At 39.4% G+C, this 21,262-nt stretch overlaps 1 protein-coding gene across 4 annotated transcripts in view; it reads left to right on the top strand.

Moving 5' to 3' along the window:
• MYLK4 (myosin light chain kinase family member 4) overlaps positions 1–21,262 on the top strand; it is an 80,748-nt gene that overhangs the window by 28,494 nt on the left and 30,992 nt on the right. Inside the window, exon 1 of one of the 4 annotated variants that reach the window (XM_019613779.2) lies at positions 19,766–20,720. The exons of 2 other annotated variants lie outside the window; for them this stretch is intronic. In XM_019613779.2, the coding sequence (XP_019469324.1) occupies positions 20,064–20,720 (657 nt within the window). In that variant the 5' untranslated portion in view covers positions 19,766–20,063. Of the gene's footprint in view, positions 1–19,765; positions 20,721–21,262 lie in introns of those variants that run through there. One more of the 4 variants, XM_019613778.2, reaches the window with a different exon arrangement.

Genomic DNA, 21,262 nt, shown 5'->3' with positions numbered 1-21,262 from the left:
AAAGGTAGTTTCCAATAATGGCCATCTGAATGCAATGAAAAGAGAAGAAAGCTTGACGAACAGGATGCAGACCTTCAAACCTAACATGCTTATATTTTTATTAGGAATATTGCCAAACATTTGTTAATCCTACATTCATTTTCTCAAAGAACTTTGATTTTAAGGAGCTATTAGTTCTCACACTTTGTCCCCATCATCTTTCCTAGTGTTAGCTTCCTAGTGTTCAGGGAAAGTGTCTGCAACACTGGTAAAAGAGGCAAACTAACAAAAAAAAAGTAAAAGCTGGTCACTGTGATTGTGCAGGCATCCACTGAATATCTTAACAGACTGCCAAGTGCTTTGCATGTAGTTGGAACAGGAGTAAGTTTTCCTCCAGCAGTGAGAAGTCCTCAACATTTAGCTATTTAGCTATACATTTAGGTATTTTTCAAATTCTCTGCAAGTGGTATTTCAGTTCTATCTCAGCTCAACACGTGGATACCTTGTGTACAGTTCATTTATTTGAGGGTCTGCTAAAGACCTAAATTTACTAAAGTTTACAGTGACCTCCAGTGGTGAAAAATCTTCTGGTAAAATGACATAGCTAATTTCTCAGTTCTGCCTGGAAATCATTCATCAGAGGTTTCAGGTGATGCAAGTTTCAGTCTCATAGAATGTTTTATGTCTATATTAATTTATTTATCATGTTTTGTGCTCTGTTTCTGATGTTACTTTTTTATCTTGGATTTTTCTTATTTCAGCTCTTTTTGCTTTCAGGATTCTTTTGCTTTTTGAATTGAAAATAGTTGACAATGGAGCCATGTTGTATGGGAACTGCATGAGACTTTGCTGATTATGTGTTTCCTAGGATTATAGCATGAGATCAGTTCCGGTGTTTCTCCTCTTATAAATCTTAAATTTCATTCTTATTTTCTGTAGGTTTCCCAGTGCACAGTTTCTTTCAGCTCCTTCCTCATTTGTCTTTCTAGATTTCCCCTGTATTTACTAAGTCTCCCATATGTTGCTCGTTGAGAGGACTTTTTCCATTTCACTTAAACTGGCTTCTTCAGTTTTCTTGGTTAAGGGTTGACTCTATAGTGTTTTAACCATCTGGCTAGCTCAGAACCCACAAAAAATATGAAAGTTTGGATTTCTGGAAGGTGGTGCTGGAAGATGGCATTGGGAGTGGAAGAGGATATTTCTGTGCTTTGCAAGACAATATATACCTTTATGCTTTAATGTCACTTATACTAGTTTTTTAAATAATACTTTTCTTTGCCCACTGTGACTTTTGCACTGTGGGTAGCATCGATTAGTCTGGCTGCCATCAAATGCATGATGTTCCTTACTTACATTTGTTAGCATTGCTGACCTTACCCTATAGGAAATACGGAGCTATCTTCAGGGATGAAAATGGAGCTGGATTCTACAAAGAGTTTTCAAGATGTCAGGTCATTTGTAGTTTTATAGGAAAGAGGAGGGAAACTTTTTTTTACTAATATGATACTGGAATCACTTGCCTTTCCTGGATGATCTTCATTCTTTTACACTTCATATACCATGTAAATATGCTCTGTGATAGGCATGCAAAGGATCAGAAATCATCAGACCTTGACCAGCTGTTCTGGATGTAAATTCATGTGTGCGTGACTTGGCTGGATGTCATTTCCTAGGAGAATGGTATTTGAGAGATTATCAGAATGAAGTAGCTTATTTTGCTTGAGACAGGCTAAAGTTTGGCAAACAATCAAAGTAATTAAACAGCACAGCAGAGAAGCCCACTGAAATAAAAGTATAGAATTATTCTTCCATAAAGTTTGCACCGACTCTGTACTATATCCTTTCTAAAGAGATCAGTTGGGTTCTGCTGCATTTCCTTTAATGGGGCTTCCCACATCTCTGTTGTGACCATATTGCATGGAAGTTTCCCTCTAAAAGAAAAGGAGATACTGCCTTTCTTCATCAAATTTCTGCCTGGCTTACTCTGAGTTTCAAAGGGGCAGCTATGCTTGTAAAGGGGAATATTCAAGTCCTAACTGATAGGGAACGTTTGTGCCATACTGGTGAGAAGCCATTGCAATCTGCAGAATGATCAAGCCAAGAATTGTTCAGCTTAATTTTGTCTGGGAATTAGTCTGTAGCTTGCTCCTTGTGAACCTTGTAAAGTCCTGGAAATGGGATGACTTTTCCTAATGTGCTGCAGAGCAAACATACCTAAGAATAGCCTGTTCATTTGATTTTCAAGTAATAGGCATAACCATGGCTGATTCTGCAGGGACAGACATGTTGCTCACTCTGGAAGGATTTGGCAGTGATCTCCAGGCACTGGAACACAGACATCAGGTTTCACACCCCTGGGAGAGGTTGTGGACCTCCACAGAGATGGTGATGGTATCAGGGCTGTTTGAAAAGTTAGCATACTCTAGTTGTCAGCAGCACAGCAGGTGTTGGTGTGACAAAGGGTCAGACCTGTGACATGAAATGTGATGATGCAGTGGCTGTCGTTGAATCCTCTGTCCTGACTTCTAAACCGTGAATACCAAAACTAGCTGGGAACTGAAGGAACTAAGCCCCAAAGTCTCCTAAGTTCACTAATCATGATGTCCAGTGAAATGAATGTTAACTATAACAAGGCCACCTCTGTCCAATTGTTGCAGTTCCTTAAATGGCTCCAGGCATGTTCTTTTATCCCTGCTAATAATAGATAGGATTTACAGATGGCTCATATGGCCAGGGATTTAATTCCAAGCTCTATAAAAATGTGACATAGCCTCAAACCGTAGTCTTGAATGTTCTCTGTGAACCTACTTGTGTCAGTACTTTCCAGTTCTTATTGAGGACAGCATTGCTTCCTTTTTTGGTTCAGCAATGACAGTTGGCTGTTTTCTGAAGGATCCTTGACAATCACAAGACAATCTTAATGAATTAATGCAAGCTAATTAGAATGTGTGATTATAAACATCTAGCTGTATCCTAAGACCTGCAGATCTGTGAGTCTCTGTATTAACGTTAAAAAAATAAAGCTGTTTGCATCTAACAGTGTTATTTCCCTGCCCATGATGAATCACAGAGTCACAATATTTGTGTTCATCCCGGTGATCAGCATCTTTATAAGGAAGGCACCTCTGATACTTTCCATAGAATTTATCATGAAGGAAGGCTGAAACAATTTCCAGTTTAAAGGCTTGTGTTTCAAATGATTATAGTTCCTGCCTCCAGATTGGTGAGGCGGGATAGCAAGAGGGGAAGGTGGAAGATCTGGATTTGTTTTTACTTATTTTTCTTTCAGTCTAGAAGTCTCTCCTTCATATTTCGTGGGCTCTGTAATGTGTTTTCAAGATTTTAAAATAAGTCTACTCAAATAGTCTCTCCTGAACTTGAGCAGACCAATCTGTTAGTGTGCAGAGGACTGCAGCACAAAGGAGACACGTTGAAACCTTCTAATTTGCAGTCAGTTTTAACTCTGTGCAGATTTTTATGAGCCTGAAAACCTGAGAAACCTCAAACAAGCAAATTGCATTGTTTACTGATATTAAACTGCACCTCTATGTTCCTGTTTGAGAAACGTAAATCACTGTCCCCACATTGGAGTAGGATCTCCAAGGTTCATACAAATTACTGTGTGTAATTGGTCTCCCGTTACAGGTTTAGTATGTTCAGGCAGGTGAAAGTGTAATTGTGCACTGAAACAGTGTGAAATTGGAGCCCATCAACAACCTCCTACTTACTCTCCACACACACAGTATTTGTGTATGAGGTAAGTCAAGGATTCTTTTTTTGCTGTTTCTTCATTCTTCCAAAGCAGTGCTGTGTGTAGAGTTAGTGTGGAGAGCGTGCTGGCAACAGGTGCTCTGTAGTGTCTAAATGCCCAGGTTACAAAGATTCACAGCTTTGCACAAAATGCTTCTGAACGCTGTCCTGAGCACAATGATAATATATTTATGAAGAGTGGTGGGCTGACAAGTACTTCTTGCCTATATGAATACAAGACAAAACCAGTGTTTGGCAGAGAGACTTTCTGCTCACCTAAGAGAACAAGCATTTAACCAACTCTGCCTTTGCTGCTTTAATTCTTGACGTCTGATTGTGAAGCTGTGGAGACACAGTCCCCCAGTGAGGTTCAGGGCTTTATCTGCCCCTCCTTCTGTGACACGTGAACTTAATGCCTTGCAGTTACAGTCTGAGCCACGACACTTGATTCTGGGCTGTGGCAAGCCAGGCATCTGATACTTCGTGCTTCATCTCTGACACTGGATCTCCATTAGGAAAATTACTGGTACCTGATCTGCCTGATCACAGCTACTTGATATATGGTGATGATCCCCATTGTGGCATGTTTACCACTGAAAGTAAATTTGAAACAGCTAGTACAGCAAAACTGAAGAATTGGAGGATATGGCTTTACTCTGTGGATAGTGTGGCTCAAACATGACATTAGGAAACCATATCGTGTAAAGAGAAGAGGAAGTGCAAGGACAAAAGATAAAAAATAAAGAAAAGAAGAATTATGAAAGAAAAAAATACATCTATGCAAATCCCAATAAGTGTATCTGTTGTCAGAGCTTCATGCTCTACTTTAACTCTGTATGTTGCACTTAAAATGGATCAGCCTTTGAAACAAAACCTAAAACACCTCAACCTAACTTCACATAAGATCACATTTTAATGTCAAATTTAGTAGATTCTGCTTCATAGTTATAATTCAGGTGCAGCCAGGAGCTTCACAGAAGCTATCAAATACTTTCACTAAGCAAGCTGGTTGGAATTGGTTTGCAAAGAAATTGATAATCTGGTTCATTTTGTAAGGTTTTCAGTTTCACTACAGTCATTTTTGTGCTCTTGGAGGAGGGGAATGCAATAAACACTGAAATAAAAAGTGATATGAGGCATTCCAGAAGTGTTACAAGCAGTGCTTTGATTGCCTTCTTCACCAGTTAAGCTGGACATAGCATGTTCTCATGTGTCCACCAAAGTCTTCTGTTTTCATGAGCCATCATTTTCCAACACATTCTAGTGTTTTGTTTCAAAACTCTTTGATTAGCTCCAGTGACAACTATTTCTAATTCTCACATTGGATCATATGAATCACAGAGGGTGTAGAGACTTGTGCTCCTGATAATCTCAATTCATTTTACGTGATGTCAGATGAAAAAATTAAGTAAAAAAGTGCAGTGGTCATGAAATTGAATCCCACAGGCAGAAGGGTGAATGAGGTCATATAAAGACTTCAAAATCATTCCAGGCACAAGCAGGACTGAAGAGTTTGAAATTGTCTGCACTGTAAGGTAGCACAGACCTAGAAGCAAGGAATATGTCAACTATATTCCAGTGACAGAAAGGAAGGATTACAAGCAATTATGTAGGGACTTTCATTTGAATAGTCTGAATTTAGATCTAGGCCAGCATTCCAGCTCCAGATCTAGAAGGAACATCTTAACTAAGGAAACATGAAGCAAGATTCTTCCCTGCTGAAATTCTTTTAGCTTCAGACAGTCAGACAGCAGCCCACTGCCAGAAGTTACGTCTTTGCTGATATCGTGAATTAAAATATTCCTTGTTATTTTGCCCAATACTTTTTTCTGTGTATGTGTCTGTTTACTCCCATTGCCCCCAGAACAGCAAGTAATTAGTGTGAGCATCTCTTGTTTCTCATTTTAAAGCTGTTGTGCAATAACTGTGTTGAGCATCTTTGTCTTGCGCTGGGAGAAATAGCAGTCAGTCATTTCCCATCCATCTTCTCACAGTGACCATGACTTTTTAGAGGCATATGCATAACTTCCTAAGATTAAGGCAAAATAATTAGTTAGAAAAGCAAATTTCTTTTAAAAATTAAAAGAAGAAAGAAAAAAATAGCAAATGAAAGAAAGAGGAATGAACTGTTCTATGAGACTATAAAGCTAGCTAAGCAGGCTAACAAGAAAGCAAAGAGCAGTGCATAATTGCAAAGTGAAATTGTTGTGTAAAATTGGCTTGCCTTTCCAAAGACTATGGACTTGTTCCAACTCATGAATATTGCCTTTGCAATGGCAATATCCAGTGGATGTTTTGCAAAGAATAATTCCTTTCAGAGTGCTAACCTGTATTATTTATGCATTGTGAGGGAATAATTTGTGGTTTCTGATCTAAGCCTAATCCATCACTCCTGCAGATGCCATTCCTCCAAGCACCATACATGACCAGTGTATGAAAATGAGTAATGACAAAAACACTGTCTACCACTGTCCATCGCCCTTGGAAAATCAGATGTCTGGTCAAAGCTGGGATCCCTCAAGTCAGAAGGGAAGGCAAGGCACAACCACCAGGGACTTTTCCTCCTGCCTGTACCGTGTAGTAACTCTCCTGTAGTGATCTCTTTCTCTCTCTTGACTATAGGAGGTGCTAACCTTAGGCAAAGCATCTCACAGGTAACTGAAGTTACGATTTATGAGCTCTAGAGGTTCTGTAACTTCATTCTTGTTATTCTTATGCCCAGCATTAAGCAGTGTAACGGTATCAACTGCTGGAGGAGCAAAAGGAGGAAAAAATTATAACTTGTGTCTGTGATCTCAAAGATATTACAGAGTTTAAAAGAAAAAAAAAAAGCTTATAATGTAAGCTTCCACCTGCTGCATAGTGAGGTAGGACCATTCTGATCCTCTGCTATGCCCTTCCACGGGACAGAGGCCATGGAAATTGGCCAGATGGTTTCTTTCTGGAGCCTAAAAACCCGTGATCAAATTAGAGCAAGTAATCTTGATGGAGTTCTGTAAATAGAAGAAGTAAGCAGATGAGGATAGGTCAGGGGAAGAGAGGAGAGGGCTTCTGAGGTAAGAGGAGAGTTTGTTTCATAACAAAACTGTTCTTCTCATGTTTCCCTGTCCCAGAAGTGGAGTCACTAGACACTCAGGAATCCAGAACTAATCTTTCATTAACATAAATACTACAGACTTATTCTGAGCAATGTTATGCTTTGCTTTTTTTCTTTTTATTATTTATTTATTATGGAAAAAGACAACAATGTCGTCTGAAAGCATCATAAAATGCAAAAGATCAGGTTCCCCAAAAATCACTGTTGCATATGCATATTGCATATGATATTTCTTAATACCTCTGGTTTCTCAAGTCAATTTCCCATTTGTGTTTATTAAATGTTATACTGCTACACAGATAGTTTTCCATGATCAGCTGTACAATGCAGCAGGAATCATTTCTATCTCGTTTTTCTTTTTGTTTCAACAGTGCAAACTTTTTGGTCCCCTTTGTGCAGAAGCTCAGGCAAGTTAGAGGCATGATCAGACCATGTTGGCTAAACATCAACACCCTTTGTGTTCTCAGATAAGATAAGGAAACCTGCTAGTGATTGAGCCAACATGGGGCAAGGGGGGAAGGTGAGAGTATGAGCTTCTCCTTTGTCTTCCTTCCAAGAGGCTGGGAGGCAGTACTTGCTCCAGCCGCCTGCTTCACTGAGGAACTAGGCCAGCTCCCCAGTGCATGCAGCTGAGTCCTGCATGAGCTGGTTAAGGGATGGACACTTTTCAGCTTCTGTGAAGAGTTCTACCATCACAGCTCAGATATTTTCACCTGAACATTCAAGCAGTTCACAAGTAAGAAGAAATAGCAGGCAAAACTTCTCCTCTGAGACTTTTCAAAGAGCAGTCAGAAATGCTTCTGGATGCACATAGTGATACAGGAGGGTGAGACACAGAAACATGACCACCTGTAGCAAAGGCTGCCTTGCACCTGTTTTGGCTGCTTGGGTGGAAGTTCCTTCCAAAATAGATCATACTTCAGTTCGGATGTCCTTAGCTTAAAGTCCTCCTCATAAAACTAAGTCTGAACCCCACAGCGTGGACTTAGCAAAGGCTTAGAGCTTCCAGGTTGGTAGCTTGCAGGTGTGCAGTGGAACTGAATTTTAATTTGAAACGGGTGACAACGGGAAGCACAACGTGTGCGTTTTGGCAGAGAGGTGACACAACTGAGGCAGGCTGAGTGAACTGGTTCTCCTGTGCTTGCTGGGAAAATGTATCTTGCTTCAGATACTTGTGTGCTACGCTGAACAATGCTGAAGCCATTTTATTAGCACCAGGTTTTCATCCCGAACCCAGGTTTATTGATGCTGATGGCTGGAGTCCTTTGAGGTCTGATGAAACACTGCTTCATGTTTTCTGGAAAAGTAAAAAGCTGGTAGTCACGTGGAGTCAGATGTTTAAGAGGTAGGACGGCAGTTTGCGAAGTGATAATATGTGGTAGTGAGGTGAGGCTTCTCAGCAAGCAGCGTAGCACTAACAAAATACTTTTTTCTAAAAGGAAAAAAAGTAATCCCTCAGCATTTCCAGCCTGAAACACACTTTTTCAGCAGTGGAATATTAATGAATTGGTAATACTAGACTGTTTTATTTAGCCAGCTTCTGTAACACTGTTGTACTTTATTGTTTATTCAAACCACAGACGTATCCAGCAGTTAATGTTGATAAAAATGCTATGAAAAGAAACTTCTGTCTGGGAAAAGCTACAGCTGGCCAAAGGGAGTGTGCTTTTTGCTCAGCCAGCTGGGCTTCTCCCAGAGGCCAAGCACCTTAAATCTTACATGATTTTACGTCTCCCGCACATTGAAGCAGGGAAATAACTTTCCAGCTATAGATACTGTAATCCAGCTGTGTGTCTTTTGGGTCACTGTGCTCATTAGATGCCCAAACTGACCTCAGACAGCGGTTTCCTTTCAGCGTTTCTATAACATAAAACCTTAGCTCATCTTCTTTACTAAAAGATCAAGATGTCTTTTGACTGCTGATCCGCCTTAAGGAACGTTGCTTCCCCAAGAAAAGCACTGAGAAGCTGAAAAAATGGCAGAAGTGCCATATCAGAGTTTCTGCCCTAATTCTTATAGACTGTCATAACATCTGGTGACTTAGAACTTTTCAGTGACCTTTCTAGATAATAAACTGGAGACCGTTACAGCGTCTTTATTCTTAGGATCTTTTTTTCCTTCCCATTGAGTGCTTCCTTCCTTGCTTACCCACTTTATTCCACTTAAGCAGGTTCTTTCCTAATTCTAGGCTGCCTAAAGAGGGAGAAGCAAAAGGCGTAGAAGAAGAAATGTGATTGTGCAGGAGTGCATCTGCCAATGCCATTGCAGGCTCTTGAAGGCAAGAGAGGTACCTGCAAGGAAAATCCTGCCCTGTCTCAGTGCTCTCCAGGATAGCAAGTTCTGTGCAAATATAATATTCAGAGAATGTATGAATGAACCGACTGTGTGAAATCTCTTTTGTAAGAGCCTTAGAAGTCAGTGATGTCTAAATGTTTTTTTTTCAGTTACCAAGGGCAGGTAATTGTCAGCAGGACTCCTCTCCCCAGTTTTTGAGTAAGTGGCAATAGCAATATATTTAGCAGACACATAATGTCTTTATTAAGTTTCTTTTTCTCTTGGAAATCCTTGAATTTGAAGTTTTTACAATATTAAGTCCAAAAGTTATGTTCAATTTTTGGATTTTTTTTACATCGAAATTGAAAGTTTGACAACTTTATTCTCTTAAGGAAAAAAAAAATTGTCATGGAAAATAGTAGTGATTCTCAGTTTAGATAACATACTGTCATTCTGCCAGCTACCATCTCATCTTTTGTATCTCATCAGGTAATTGAAATCTGAAGTACCACACAGGATCTTTCTAATGCCTTGATACTGATGTTGGTATTCATTTCCCTGAACATCTTCGGCTGGACAGTGATTGAGGCTAATCTTTTCAGCCAGGTGGCTGGGCACACGGAATGATCATTTACTTGGAACATAAGAGAGTTCAGGGATGCAAAAATAGGTGATGATTGTAATGGCTTTCAAAGTTCAGGGTTAAGAGCTGACCATGTTTCATTTTGTTGGGATATTGCTCCACATGGAAGAAAATAGCTGCAAAAGAAGACATGTAGCTGAAAGTATCTGAGAATATCCACCACTGCAAAATGGTGTTAGCTAACACGTACCCTGAGCAGGACAGAAAGACAGGAAGACAGATTTCAGGGACCCTTACCTCGCATCCATTCATTCTGTCATATGAAGTTGAGCAGTATGGGTTATTTGTTTGGGAATGAAATAAACAGATCAAAATGGAGAAAAACTATAATTTTTAACTTCCTGGATTTTAGGGCTTTTTAATACAGCTCAGAAGTTAAATTTTATGTAACATTTTTTCTTTGAATTCTCCTCTTCTAAAGCATAAAAGTATGCTATGGAAACTTGCCAGGCACAATTTTCAATTTATTAAAATATTGAAAAATATACACCCAAATGAGCAAACGTTATGAAAATCAACTCAAATTACCCTTTCTCTAAAAACACAGGTCTCTGGTGTGTGTGTCTCAGGATGCTTGTCCTTCTTCTACATAGTCTTGGATTCTGACATTTTGCTATGTATGAATGTGCTGTTTATTTCACACTTTTCCCACTAGGCTACTAGAAGAAGAAATCGATCAAGGTGTTTTCAGCACACTGCTTTTCATGTTGATTTGCTTAGTTAAAATCTGTTTAATTCCAACTCTGGTTGCAGTCATGGTAGTAAAAAAAAGTGTTTGCTTCAGCAGAGCCTGCCTGGCTAAACAAGCACTGCCTTGGCTCACCTGCAGAATGAGCGGGTTCCTGGTTTTGGTACAGTACCTCAGCAGCACAGGAGGATAAGATAATTTCTTCATGAGTATATGATGCAAAATTAGGCAAATAGTGTTGTGGAGAGAGTTTTCTAGTATTTTACAAAACAAACAAGCAAAAAAACCCCAAACTCTTCTTCCCACTTCTATACTTCCATAAGCAGTCTCACAGCAGAGGCAGCGGGGAACTGCCAACACAGGTGGAAATGAGTTAGCACGTTGCCCTAGTTGTCACTCTGAGAGCCTCACTAGCCTCACTAGATAGAGAGTGTCTTTGCATTATTTCACAGTAAGGAAAACAGTAGGTTAAGGTATGATGAATCTGAAGGTAATTGCCTTTGCTTGTTGAAGATTTGTTTTATAAAGCTATCTGACCACAGAGTGGCAGCCCGAGACCCATGAGGATCTCAGCTCCTTCTGTTAGTATTGCCTGTTGGGTGGGCAGCCACCACAGACAGTGCTCACTGTTCCTGTTACCACAGGCTCTGATACCACAGACTGGACAATAGATGATAAGTTTTACAGCTCTATCTGAGCTGTCAGTATGCTCCTTCTGGAGGAGATAATGCATCATTTGTAACTCCTCTACCTCCCAACAGGCCAGGCAGCTCTGGGGCTCTTCTCCACAGCTCTTCTAAAGATTTTTTAATCAATATAGTTTCCCTTTCTCACTGAAATTACTTTTGCTATATTTTTAGTATGTTCTGATGGAGTGAAAGGTGTTACTTACATCCAATTTTCCATATAACCACTTCTGATGACCGTCTCTTTCAAGTCTTTTCAGCCTATCCATCCTGAATTAACTTTTTTGTTAGAAAAGGCCATTCGTGGTTTATAAATTTTAATACAGGATGCTAGCTGCCAGAAAGTTTTGGAATGCTACCAAAGACTTTAACCAGTCTACCCAGCAGATGAAATGAGGTACAGCTCCTGCTGCACCTGGAGACAGTGCTCCTTTCATTGCTCTGTTTCAGAGTTATGACACCTCGGCTTTAGCCTCAGAAAGTCAGGAATTTTCCTTTAAACAGGCTTCCTGGAAATAGAGTTTTATGCTATTAATGGGTAATTTATCACACAGTATTTTTCAGCCTTAAAAAACTCTGGGTTTTGAGGTTTGTTTTGTTTTTAGTGTAGTAAAATGGAGACAGCTAAGCAGAGGTGAGACTTTTGAGGTGGTATCTTGACAGCGGGAGATGATAGTGGTGACCAGCCCTTGGTGAAAGACTGTTGTGCTTTTTGGTGGTGAAATGCTTCCATCTTCAGCTGTTAAGCATACAGATGATGATTATAGTGGCATCTGCGTATGCCCTGTGTACCCATTAGCTGTGCGATGCCACTTGTGACTGAATTGTGCATGACCTGCACAAATACTGCACCTCGCAACTTGCAGTGGATGAACCCTCCTAAGCAAATTCTTTGCCGTACGAAAGAGATCTTCAGAGTTCTGCAGTGTGGGGAATATCACCCCCAGAGTATGGGTAGTGTCTTCCATCATCATTTTCATCTCCAAAGAGCTAGACATTTCCTAAAGTGATATACGTAGAAGCATGGAATCTCTTGAGTTGGAGCGGATCTTTATTGGTCATCTAGTCCAGCATAGATCAGTTCACTTTTTTTTTCATTATTTCTTTTTTTGCAAAAGGTGATCATATGAACACTTTCAGAGAGGTTCCTAATTTGGAGGTGGTAGTATTTCTGAAAGGCCAGCACATGGCATATACGGATTGATCACTGATCTGTATCCAGATTCACTGCAGTTTGTTTTGGTACTTGCTTTTAGGGATTTATCGCTACAGTATCTCCAGGATACTTAGTTACCAAAGTCATTATAGTAAAGGAAGTCAGAATTCGTAATTAATTAACAGGTTGCAGAATAGCTGCATGCAGAGAGCCCTGTGGAGCAGTAAATTCCCTAGTCCTACCTCATGAAGTTCAGTGCCAGACTTCCTCGCTGTACTCTCCTGCCCTGCATAAAGCTGTTTCCTGTTCTGACCTTGAGCAGAGTTCCAAACTAATGTTTTGGGCAGACCCCGGGGGAGCCATAAACGTATATCACTCATGACACAGTATGTCGCTTAATCTTAGCCATACAGTTATTTCAGCCCCCACAGTGAAAGAGTCCAGCATGGCTGCTGATTGTAGAAATGCATCATTTTGGTCAAATTCCCTGATCCATGCTGATATGTTTTTGGGGTGGAGGGGGAGAGGAAGGAGGGGAAGGAGAAGAGTATGGTTTTCCTCTTCAGCTTACCATCACTGACATCTATGAACTTTCGGAACACAGCATGGCTTTCTGAATCTGTTTCAGAGGTTTCATGCCTGCTCCCTAGTCCGTGTCAGAGCTGAGCAGCTGTAAGCTTATATTGTTTCTCAGGGAGCTGTTGTGTACTAGAGAAAGAGCAGACGTGCTTTAATTCTCACTTGTGCTCTCCCATATACAGTGCTTTCTCTGCTCTGTGACTAGAACATGCAATCCATCCGTGTTTTAGACAGCAGCTCTCCTGTTCCCCAATAGCCCAAAGCTGTTTCTTAATTGAGGCTACTGAGATTTCTACTTAAATATTCTGTAAATGATGAAACAATCTTCTTCAAAACATCTTATTTGCAAATGATTTAAGGAGACTTTTTTGCTAGGGATGTCGGCAGTTTATGATCATTTCACAATAGGTAATAAAACAAATCTATGATTTCCCTGTGAAACACAACTGATGATTCAGAGATAAACAGTACTGTTGGAACTGCTCTGCTGAGTTCTATGGCTTAGTCCAGCCATAATATGGCCAATCTGGGAACAGAACCTGTGTCTCCCTTGATCAGAGTTCCATAAAAAGATTTTCTTTTGCTTATTTGCAAAATGTCTAATACAATAGTGAATTTGTACTAGAACCTAATAAGAGTAGGCTAACGTATATTCTCAGCTCTTTCCTGGTTTATGGGCAACTTTTCATTAAATGGATGAATACAGATCAACCATGAGATAAAAGAGGAAGGAAGAGGAACGTGGAAGTTCCAGGTATATAAAGAAGTGTACTGCAAAGTGCAAAATAGACTCCGAAATGAATAAAAGGAAATGAACAGCGTATGAAAAGGTGGCAGAAGAATAAGGAGGTTGTAGATAAAAATAATGAGATCTTTGAGAGACAAAGGTCTTAATTTCTTATGAAGATCTTAAGTCATTATGAAACAAAACAGGTAGATAATCATTTTTCTGTTTGACATTCTTAAAAGTTGAGTCCTGCTGTTTGTTTCTGAATTGCCATTATTCTTTCATCTGTTCTGAGATCTTATGACAGGGATTTGAGCAATTTTTTTTTATAGAAGAGGAAATCAATGTGTTCAAATGAAAACCAAATTTTATTTTATTTTATTTTATTTTTCTAGGAAATGCATCACAAGATGCTTACCATTTTCACAGAGGAGCTGGTCACACATTCCAACTCACTCTTGAATATTTTCACCTTCCTAAAGAAAAAAAAACCCAACTCATGATCTATTCCATCTATTCCTCTTTTTTTTTTCCTCTCAAGAAAAATGCTGACCACTTCTAGAAAACTATAGTGAGTTTTTCTGTAGAATATATATATAAATATGTATATACTAGAAAGAAGTCTAAGAAAAGAATGCAATAATAAGCTTCAAATATGTAGGAGGCATCCACAAAGAAGGGAATAAATGTTTCTCCTTGTGCACAGATAGGACAAGAAGAAATCAGTTTCAGTGGCGCCAAGGGAAATTTAGATTAGAAAAACCTTCTAACATAGGAAATTGTCAACACTGCAACACATTACTTAGAGAAATAATGGAAGTTTCAGCACTGGAAGTTCTTAAGAGGCTCAATATAGGGGCCAATCTCATATATGAAGAACTTTATGTGCTACACACTGTCTTTTAGCTGCATGAATAAAGCTGTCTTCCCTCCAGATCCTCCCACTATTTTAATAAGAAAAGCACAGGATGATTCAGTATGGCTCTTACCTTGAAATTTGTTATGTTCTATCCATTTTTACCTGGATTGTGTTAAAATGCATGCAGTTAATATCTGTGTGATTGAGGAAAGCTGTTTTCTCACGTTACCTTTTCCGAAAGCAGAGGTCATGATGGCATGGTCTAAATTAGCACTTGTAAGCCAGAGCTAGTTGTTCACACTTCTTTTTCCTTAACATATACCCCATGCAAACCTGATTCTTGCTCAGATGTAGGTGTGGGAATGTCAGAAAAACACATTTTGCTTACACTTAGGAGTGAGCAATGGTTGGAATGGGGAGCATGCATCACACAGTTGCTGCAAACTCCTGAATGGCAGGATCCACATTTTATTTATGAGGAAAGAGCAGAGGAGAGATATTCCAAGCTTCTGCAGTAGTAAAATATCAACTCAGGCATGGGAGTTCAGGAGGTACGTTGTCTAGAACAGCTTACAGTTGATGAGCATGGTACTGTGCTCTCCAGATAAAGTTCAGTGTAGCATATCCTGGCACACAGCTTGGAGCCCAAAAAGTTGGAATTCGATTCAAACATTTCCCCTTGTGCTCTTGTTTATTATAATGGTCGATACCAGCAACCATAAATTTACGAGGTGCTCTGTCTGGACCTTTAACAGTTATGAAGAACTGAGCTGAACTGAGCTAAACTGAACAGATTCAGGTTAAAAAAGAGGTTGGGGAAGAAAACTCTTTATGACGTGAGTCTGATAGAAGAGGAAGAGGTAAGGCAGGGCAGTTAGCATCTCAGCAGTACGGTCAGAGGACCAAGAGCTGGTGAAAATCAAGAGTACAACTCTTTTAAGCAGAAAGCAGTTTGTCAGGCTTTATTTGCACCAATAAATTATCACATATGAAATATATGTTAAAAAGCAAGTATTAGCTCTTCTTGCTGATTAGATTGGGTGTTCTGGACTAGCAGGATTTTTTTCTGAAGCTGTTTTGCTCTTATACCTGTGAGACTGATATCCAGTCAAAAAGATCAGAACCTGCTAAGAGCTTGGTCTGGGCACCTCTGAGCCTGAGGCTTGTGGTTCAGAAGCACAAAGCTAACAGAGCTGGGGAAGCAAACTGGCTTGTCTGTGATAATTTCCTAATGCTAGCCAGATTTGTCATATTCATGTGTACAGAGAAAATAACGCTGGCCACGGTGTGAGTTCAAGAGAAAAAGCAGAAAGGAGACTTTTTATTTCTCTAGCCTGCCCGGTCTTCACCTTTAACCCCTTTGAGTCAAATGGCTGAAGTGGAACCTACTTATGTCTCTTGTTGGCAAATGTAAAGCTGATGCTACACATGAAGTTTTATCTCATCTCTTGCAGACTTGCTGTATCACGTCTGTAGAGACGTTAAAAATATGAAAGTCACTGGAACTGTCACTTATCCACTGCTGCTTCTTTTGCTTTTTCTTTTGAATTTTAGGTGCTTCTGTATTATAGACATGCTGCTTTAAGGCTTTTTCTCACACAACTTGAAATAAACAAACACAGGGAGGGTTATTTTGTTTGTTTTTATATATTTTTTTATGTAAGAGCCATTTAAATCATTTAATTCAGCAAGAGCTGAGCAACAATTGTATGGAAGAAACAAAACTCTTTTTGGTAGATGACTAAAAACAATGATTAGCACTATGTTACACAATTTTTTACTGTATGTAAAAATTCCCAGTGTTCAGTATCAGCCTTTGGGTTGGTATTGTCACCTACATGATGTAGTAACCTAACGCTAATATTCCAAGGCACAATATTTAGATATTTAGGTGGGATACTGTGTTGCTTTCAGAACTAGTGGAATTGTTTTCTTTTTAATTTTTCATTTGGATGTATACTTCTTTGTTTTCCATTCTATTACTGCAGTTTGTGCCCTTAATCTCCTGCAGCCATTTTTGCAGTTTCGGCGTTGTGCAAATTCAAATGATTGACTGATTGACTGTTATCACAGTGATACTGAGAGTTGAGGAAGAATGGCATGGATGAGGAAATACCATCCAGTCAAGTTGGTATCACTTTTTTCTCCTCAGAAGAGAGAACTGAGGAACTTCAGAACTCAGAATCATTCAACAGGCTTTCCAACCATCAAACCAATGATCCTGAAATCTGGCACCAGAGGTAGCAGGGATGAAACCGTCCTCCTCTGTAGGTACCGTGGGAACTGCTGTTGCAATTCTACATCCAGTGTTCTGGCTAGGAGGGTAAATTTATGTTGGTTTATATGGGCTGTTTAGAATAACAAGAATAGAAATGTGACAGAAATATTTTTCTGGGGCTAAGTGAAAACTGAATGTCGTCAGTGAGCTCAAAGCTCATTAATGAAGCAGGCCATGGATAGTTGAATGTAAAGAAAACAGGAAGAAACCACTGTAGTAAAACTCAGTCATCACTAAAACTTGTAAGAGGAGAAAAAAATAGCTGTTTTACAGGCTTATTTCATATGCAAACCATATATATATAGTCACTAAGATATTATTTAAATTATTGGGAAAAACATTCAGGTATTCAGCTATTAAAATATCTCAGATTATTCACGTATACTGTTATTAAATTTTATCACGTAATGGTGGTAATGATGCTCACTGCAAAGAAAGAAATGTGCAAATACTGTAAATAATACTAGTTTTTATATAAGACATTACCTGAAATAACTGACTCTCACTGAACTGAAAGATATCTGAATTTGAAAGAGTATTTCCAGTTTGCAGAGCAAGAAGCAGCAATCAGATTCCCAGTTCTGAAGAACTTATTGGCAACACCTCCCTGGACCCAGGAAGAAAACTGCTGTTAAATTTCTTCCATTTGTTCCTCTTCTAACCTCCACACAGCAGTACTATCTCCTAACTCATGTCAGCTTCAGACAGAGCTAACACATACAGATGGGTTTGTAGAGAAGCATTTTAATAGCTGGTTTTCTACATTTGAAAAGTGCCTGGCATTTTTTCATGTTGTGGCATAATATAAAATCAATAGGACTTCACTGAAGATACCTGATAATAGGATTTTGCCTCACAGAGCTTAACATTTTTATTAGTATTTATAGTATTGGTTTGAGGTGTTTCACCTAACATTTCCCTGGGCAACCGTTAGAAGAGATTTAAATGTTTAACATATGTGGCTGTGCTCAGTAATATAACACATGATTTTGCCATTACTATCCGCGTGTCCTTTTTTTTATCATTTCCTTGCTGTTACAACATAATGTTCCTTTGGAGAGGATCTCTGCAGCTGACAGGCTTTCCCTATGAAACCCCCTAAGCAGGAGCCCTAACTAGGTGGCAAGGCACAACAAACCTTTAACCTTGAGCTTGTGCAGGGCAGTGGGGGTCGGGGAAAGCTCCCAGTGAGCTTCTGAGCTGGCACTTCACACAAGATAAATGGCTCTGCAAACCTGGCCATTTTACAGGCATGCAAACACCTCTCCTGGAATTCTGTGTCTAACAGGCTTCTGCAGATGTGAAACTGTCAGGAGGGTTTAGTTTATCTTTCTAACAGAGATGAACAGAAAAAGGCAAAGGGATTTAAACATAACTGCTCTCTGCAGGAGCCTCCATGATCTTCTTTGCTTCAATCTTCTTCTTTTTTTAACTGCTGTTCTGTATATTATTCTTTCCATGAAATAGGGATCCTTAAATTCCCTGTCGTTTTCTTCTCTGCTGTCCTGTTTCCTATTTTAAAATTATTTAACCTTCTCAGTCCACTCAGCGAACGTGCTACGCACAATGACACGTGGTGGTCACTTCATGGTAATGTCTGTTATGTAAAGAAGAGTATTTTGTTCCATGCTTCAGCGTCATGCATGGACACAGTTCACCTTTCAGTCACAGTAACACGCTGCTCCAATAGGTGACAAATGTACCTAGGAACTTCTTTCTTTTATTAACCTGTGCTAACCTGAGAACAAGCTCCTGAATTAGCTTATCGACACTGGCTGCACGCTGATTCATAAATGACTGTGAGAAAATACTTTTTAAAACATCAGCTGTGTTTGACTGTAAAAGGCACCCAGAAATAAGGAGAAGATCCTTCATGTCCTTCAGTTTGTGAACAGAACCAATTTTTATATTGGTTATATTAATATTCGATGTGCTAGATATTCAGAACTCACTGCATGCTTTAGCAAGTTATCCCTCACGCTTGCCATTAGAAGGATGGATAAACTGAGGCTGGTTTCTCCTGGTTTGCAGGAGCCACAAAAGAAGCTCTTGTTCCTTTGAATAGGGCTACAGTCTGCCTGTTTTCCAACAGCTGACTTTACCTGTTGCATTCTGTGAGATGTACTGCACAAGTGCAGACTGTCCTATGTGTGGTCAGTCCATGACAGCCACCTGTCTAAGGCAATCTTTTCCTTGTATCCCAAAAGCAGCCTTTTTCCATCAAAGTGATCCATACTGGTGTGCTTTTAGCTCACGTGGAATACGATTGACTTGAAGTGAAAAGCTCTGGTTCTAATATTTACTTCTTAAAATCTGCTTTTGTTTTTCTAACTAACGTGAGAAATGTCCAGCAATTCAGACTTATCCTATTCCTATTCAGACTGATTCTTCTTTGTCCGATCTTGTCCTTCTGAAAATAATGAAAGCCTTTTGCAAAGATTAAGCAGACTGTCTGAGTTATGAATACTAATCCCTGTTTGTATGACTTGTACTGACAGACAAAGTAAAGAACAGAGTCTATCAATTTTTGGAATTTTGAATGAACAGATCATAGAAAAATGTAAGAGCTCCTTAATTTGTGGCAAGTTAGCATAGCACCAGTAAATACAGATATAAATTGAGATTTTGGATATGAAGGGAATTGCTTTTGTGTAGAGAACTAGATATGTTGTAGCTGAAATATTAGGCAGAGAATTGGGTTCTCTTTTTTTTTTTTTCCTAAAAAATCTGCAATCAGCATCTCCTTCTTTTACTTTCCTTAGCGAATTTGTTTTTAACAACTCCATCAACTTCCTGCTGGCATAAGAGGCTTCCTGGCAAGCAATAGAGGCTTTCATCTGAAAATCTCACCTTAAGACATAGCAATTTTAAGCAGCCATGCTTAAGGCCCTTACAGGGCCCTTATTCTCTTCAGAGCAAGGATCACATTACATATTAGGCTTCTGGAAAGCAGCAGCACTACTGCCAAAGTATCTCTACTTCTCATGTATCATGTAGCCTTTTTGCTGACAAATTCCTTTGGAGTGCAAATAGTTCTGTCCCTTCTAGGGCTGATGTCACTGAACCGAGTGCATTTAGGATGCTCATCTCTCTATTTGCTTCATTTGGAAACAGATATATGCATATATATTATTAATGGATTCAAGGCGCTTTCCTTCCTAAGTAATTTGGGTGTCTCTTTCCTCTGTTTTAGTCAAATGTGGGACAGTAGTTACTTAATTAGTTGAGTTGGAGTCAATAAAGTAGGCTGTATACCAGTGCAGTCTGGATGGGAAGCCTTTGCAACTGATATCGTCCTCAAGCAGCTGAGCATCAGAGCGTTTCCTCCCCCAGCCTAAACTTGCAAAATGACCACATCCAGCAGGCAAAGCTCTTCTACATCTGTGGTCAACAACTTGGCAAAAATGTTTGATCCAAATGCTTTGCAAAGCCAGAGGTCTGGTAATACAATGGAGCCCCCGCAGATTCGTCGTGTTGTAAGCAGTGATGTCAGCACTGAAAGTTTTAACGTCATGGATATGAAGTTTGCCTTCCTTGAACAGAAAATAGATAAGCTGTTGATGCTGCAAGACAACATGCTTAAAAAACTGAACAGCATTTCCCAAGAAATCTATTGCATTGAAAAAGATATCGAGATTGTAAAAGCAGAGACATCTGAGCCTGGACTGAAAATGGAAAGAAACAAAAATCTGAGAAATAATCAAATGAAGAGGCTTTGCCTTAAAATGAAAAAATCTCTTTCTGATATAAACAGGAATGCAGAGCAGCAAGTTAAAAGACTGGATGGACTGGAACAAAGCGTTTCTGCAATACAGAAGCTTGTAGGGCCTCTGGCTGAGAAGGTTAAAGCATTAATAATTCATCATTCATGTGGAAAACATCATATTCTAAAACGTAAGCTTTGCAAGGCATGTGATTATACAAAAGCAGCTGGACGTGCTTTTGGGATGCAGATTTTCTCGGGGACAACAGCTGATGCTCTGCTCAAGAAGAGGAGTGAAAAGGTGAGCCTAGGTTTCTTTCTTGTCAAGAATCATTGCAAGCCATAGATATGTTGTCTTACATGCTTAGCTTTTCCATTTCATTAACATTTAAGAAAGAACAACCCATACTCTTTAAAAAAATGAAATGTATTAGAACAAACCAAGCAAGTTTTCGTGAAAAAAAAAATACAAAAATCTACTCAGTGACTGCTACCTGTGCTTTTTTCTAATGATCTCTTCGTTGTTACAAAACATAAATAGGGGTCACTGACATCGGTGATGAAGATTGTCACAGAGATCAGTAGGTTTGGGTCTTGAACATTTTACTGGATTTATAATTATTGAGTTAAATCAAGTTGCAGCAGTCATGTTACATGTTGTGTGGTCTAGAGCTCAGTGAAACTGTTGAAAAACCTTCCAGTGACTACAATAGACTTTGGATCAGGAATGTGCATGTGTGTGATGTCCTTTATTCCATAGAAGAACTTAACTGTTCTGATGTTCTGATCTGGTTTGTTTTTTCTTTTTTTTTTTTGCTGACATCAGTGGGGAGGGAGGTGTTC

Source organism: Meleagris gallopavo, chromosome 3, assembly GCF_000146605.3.
Source record: "Meleagris gallopavo isolate NT-WF06-2002-E0010 breed Aviagen turkey brand Nicholas breeding stock chromosome 3, Turkey_5.1, whole genome shotgun sequence".
Classification (NCBI taxonomy): Eukaryota; Metazoa; Chordata; class Aves; order Galliformes; family Phasianidae; genus Meleagris; species Meleagris gallopavo.
This window is presented reverse-complemented; position numbering and strand designations above follow the sequence as displayed.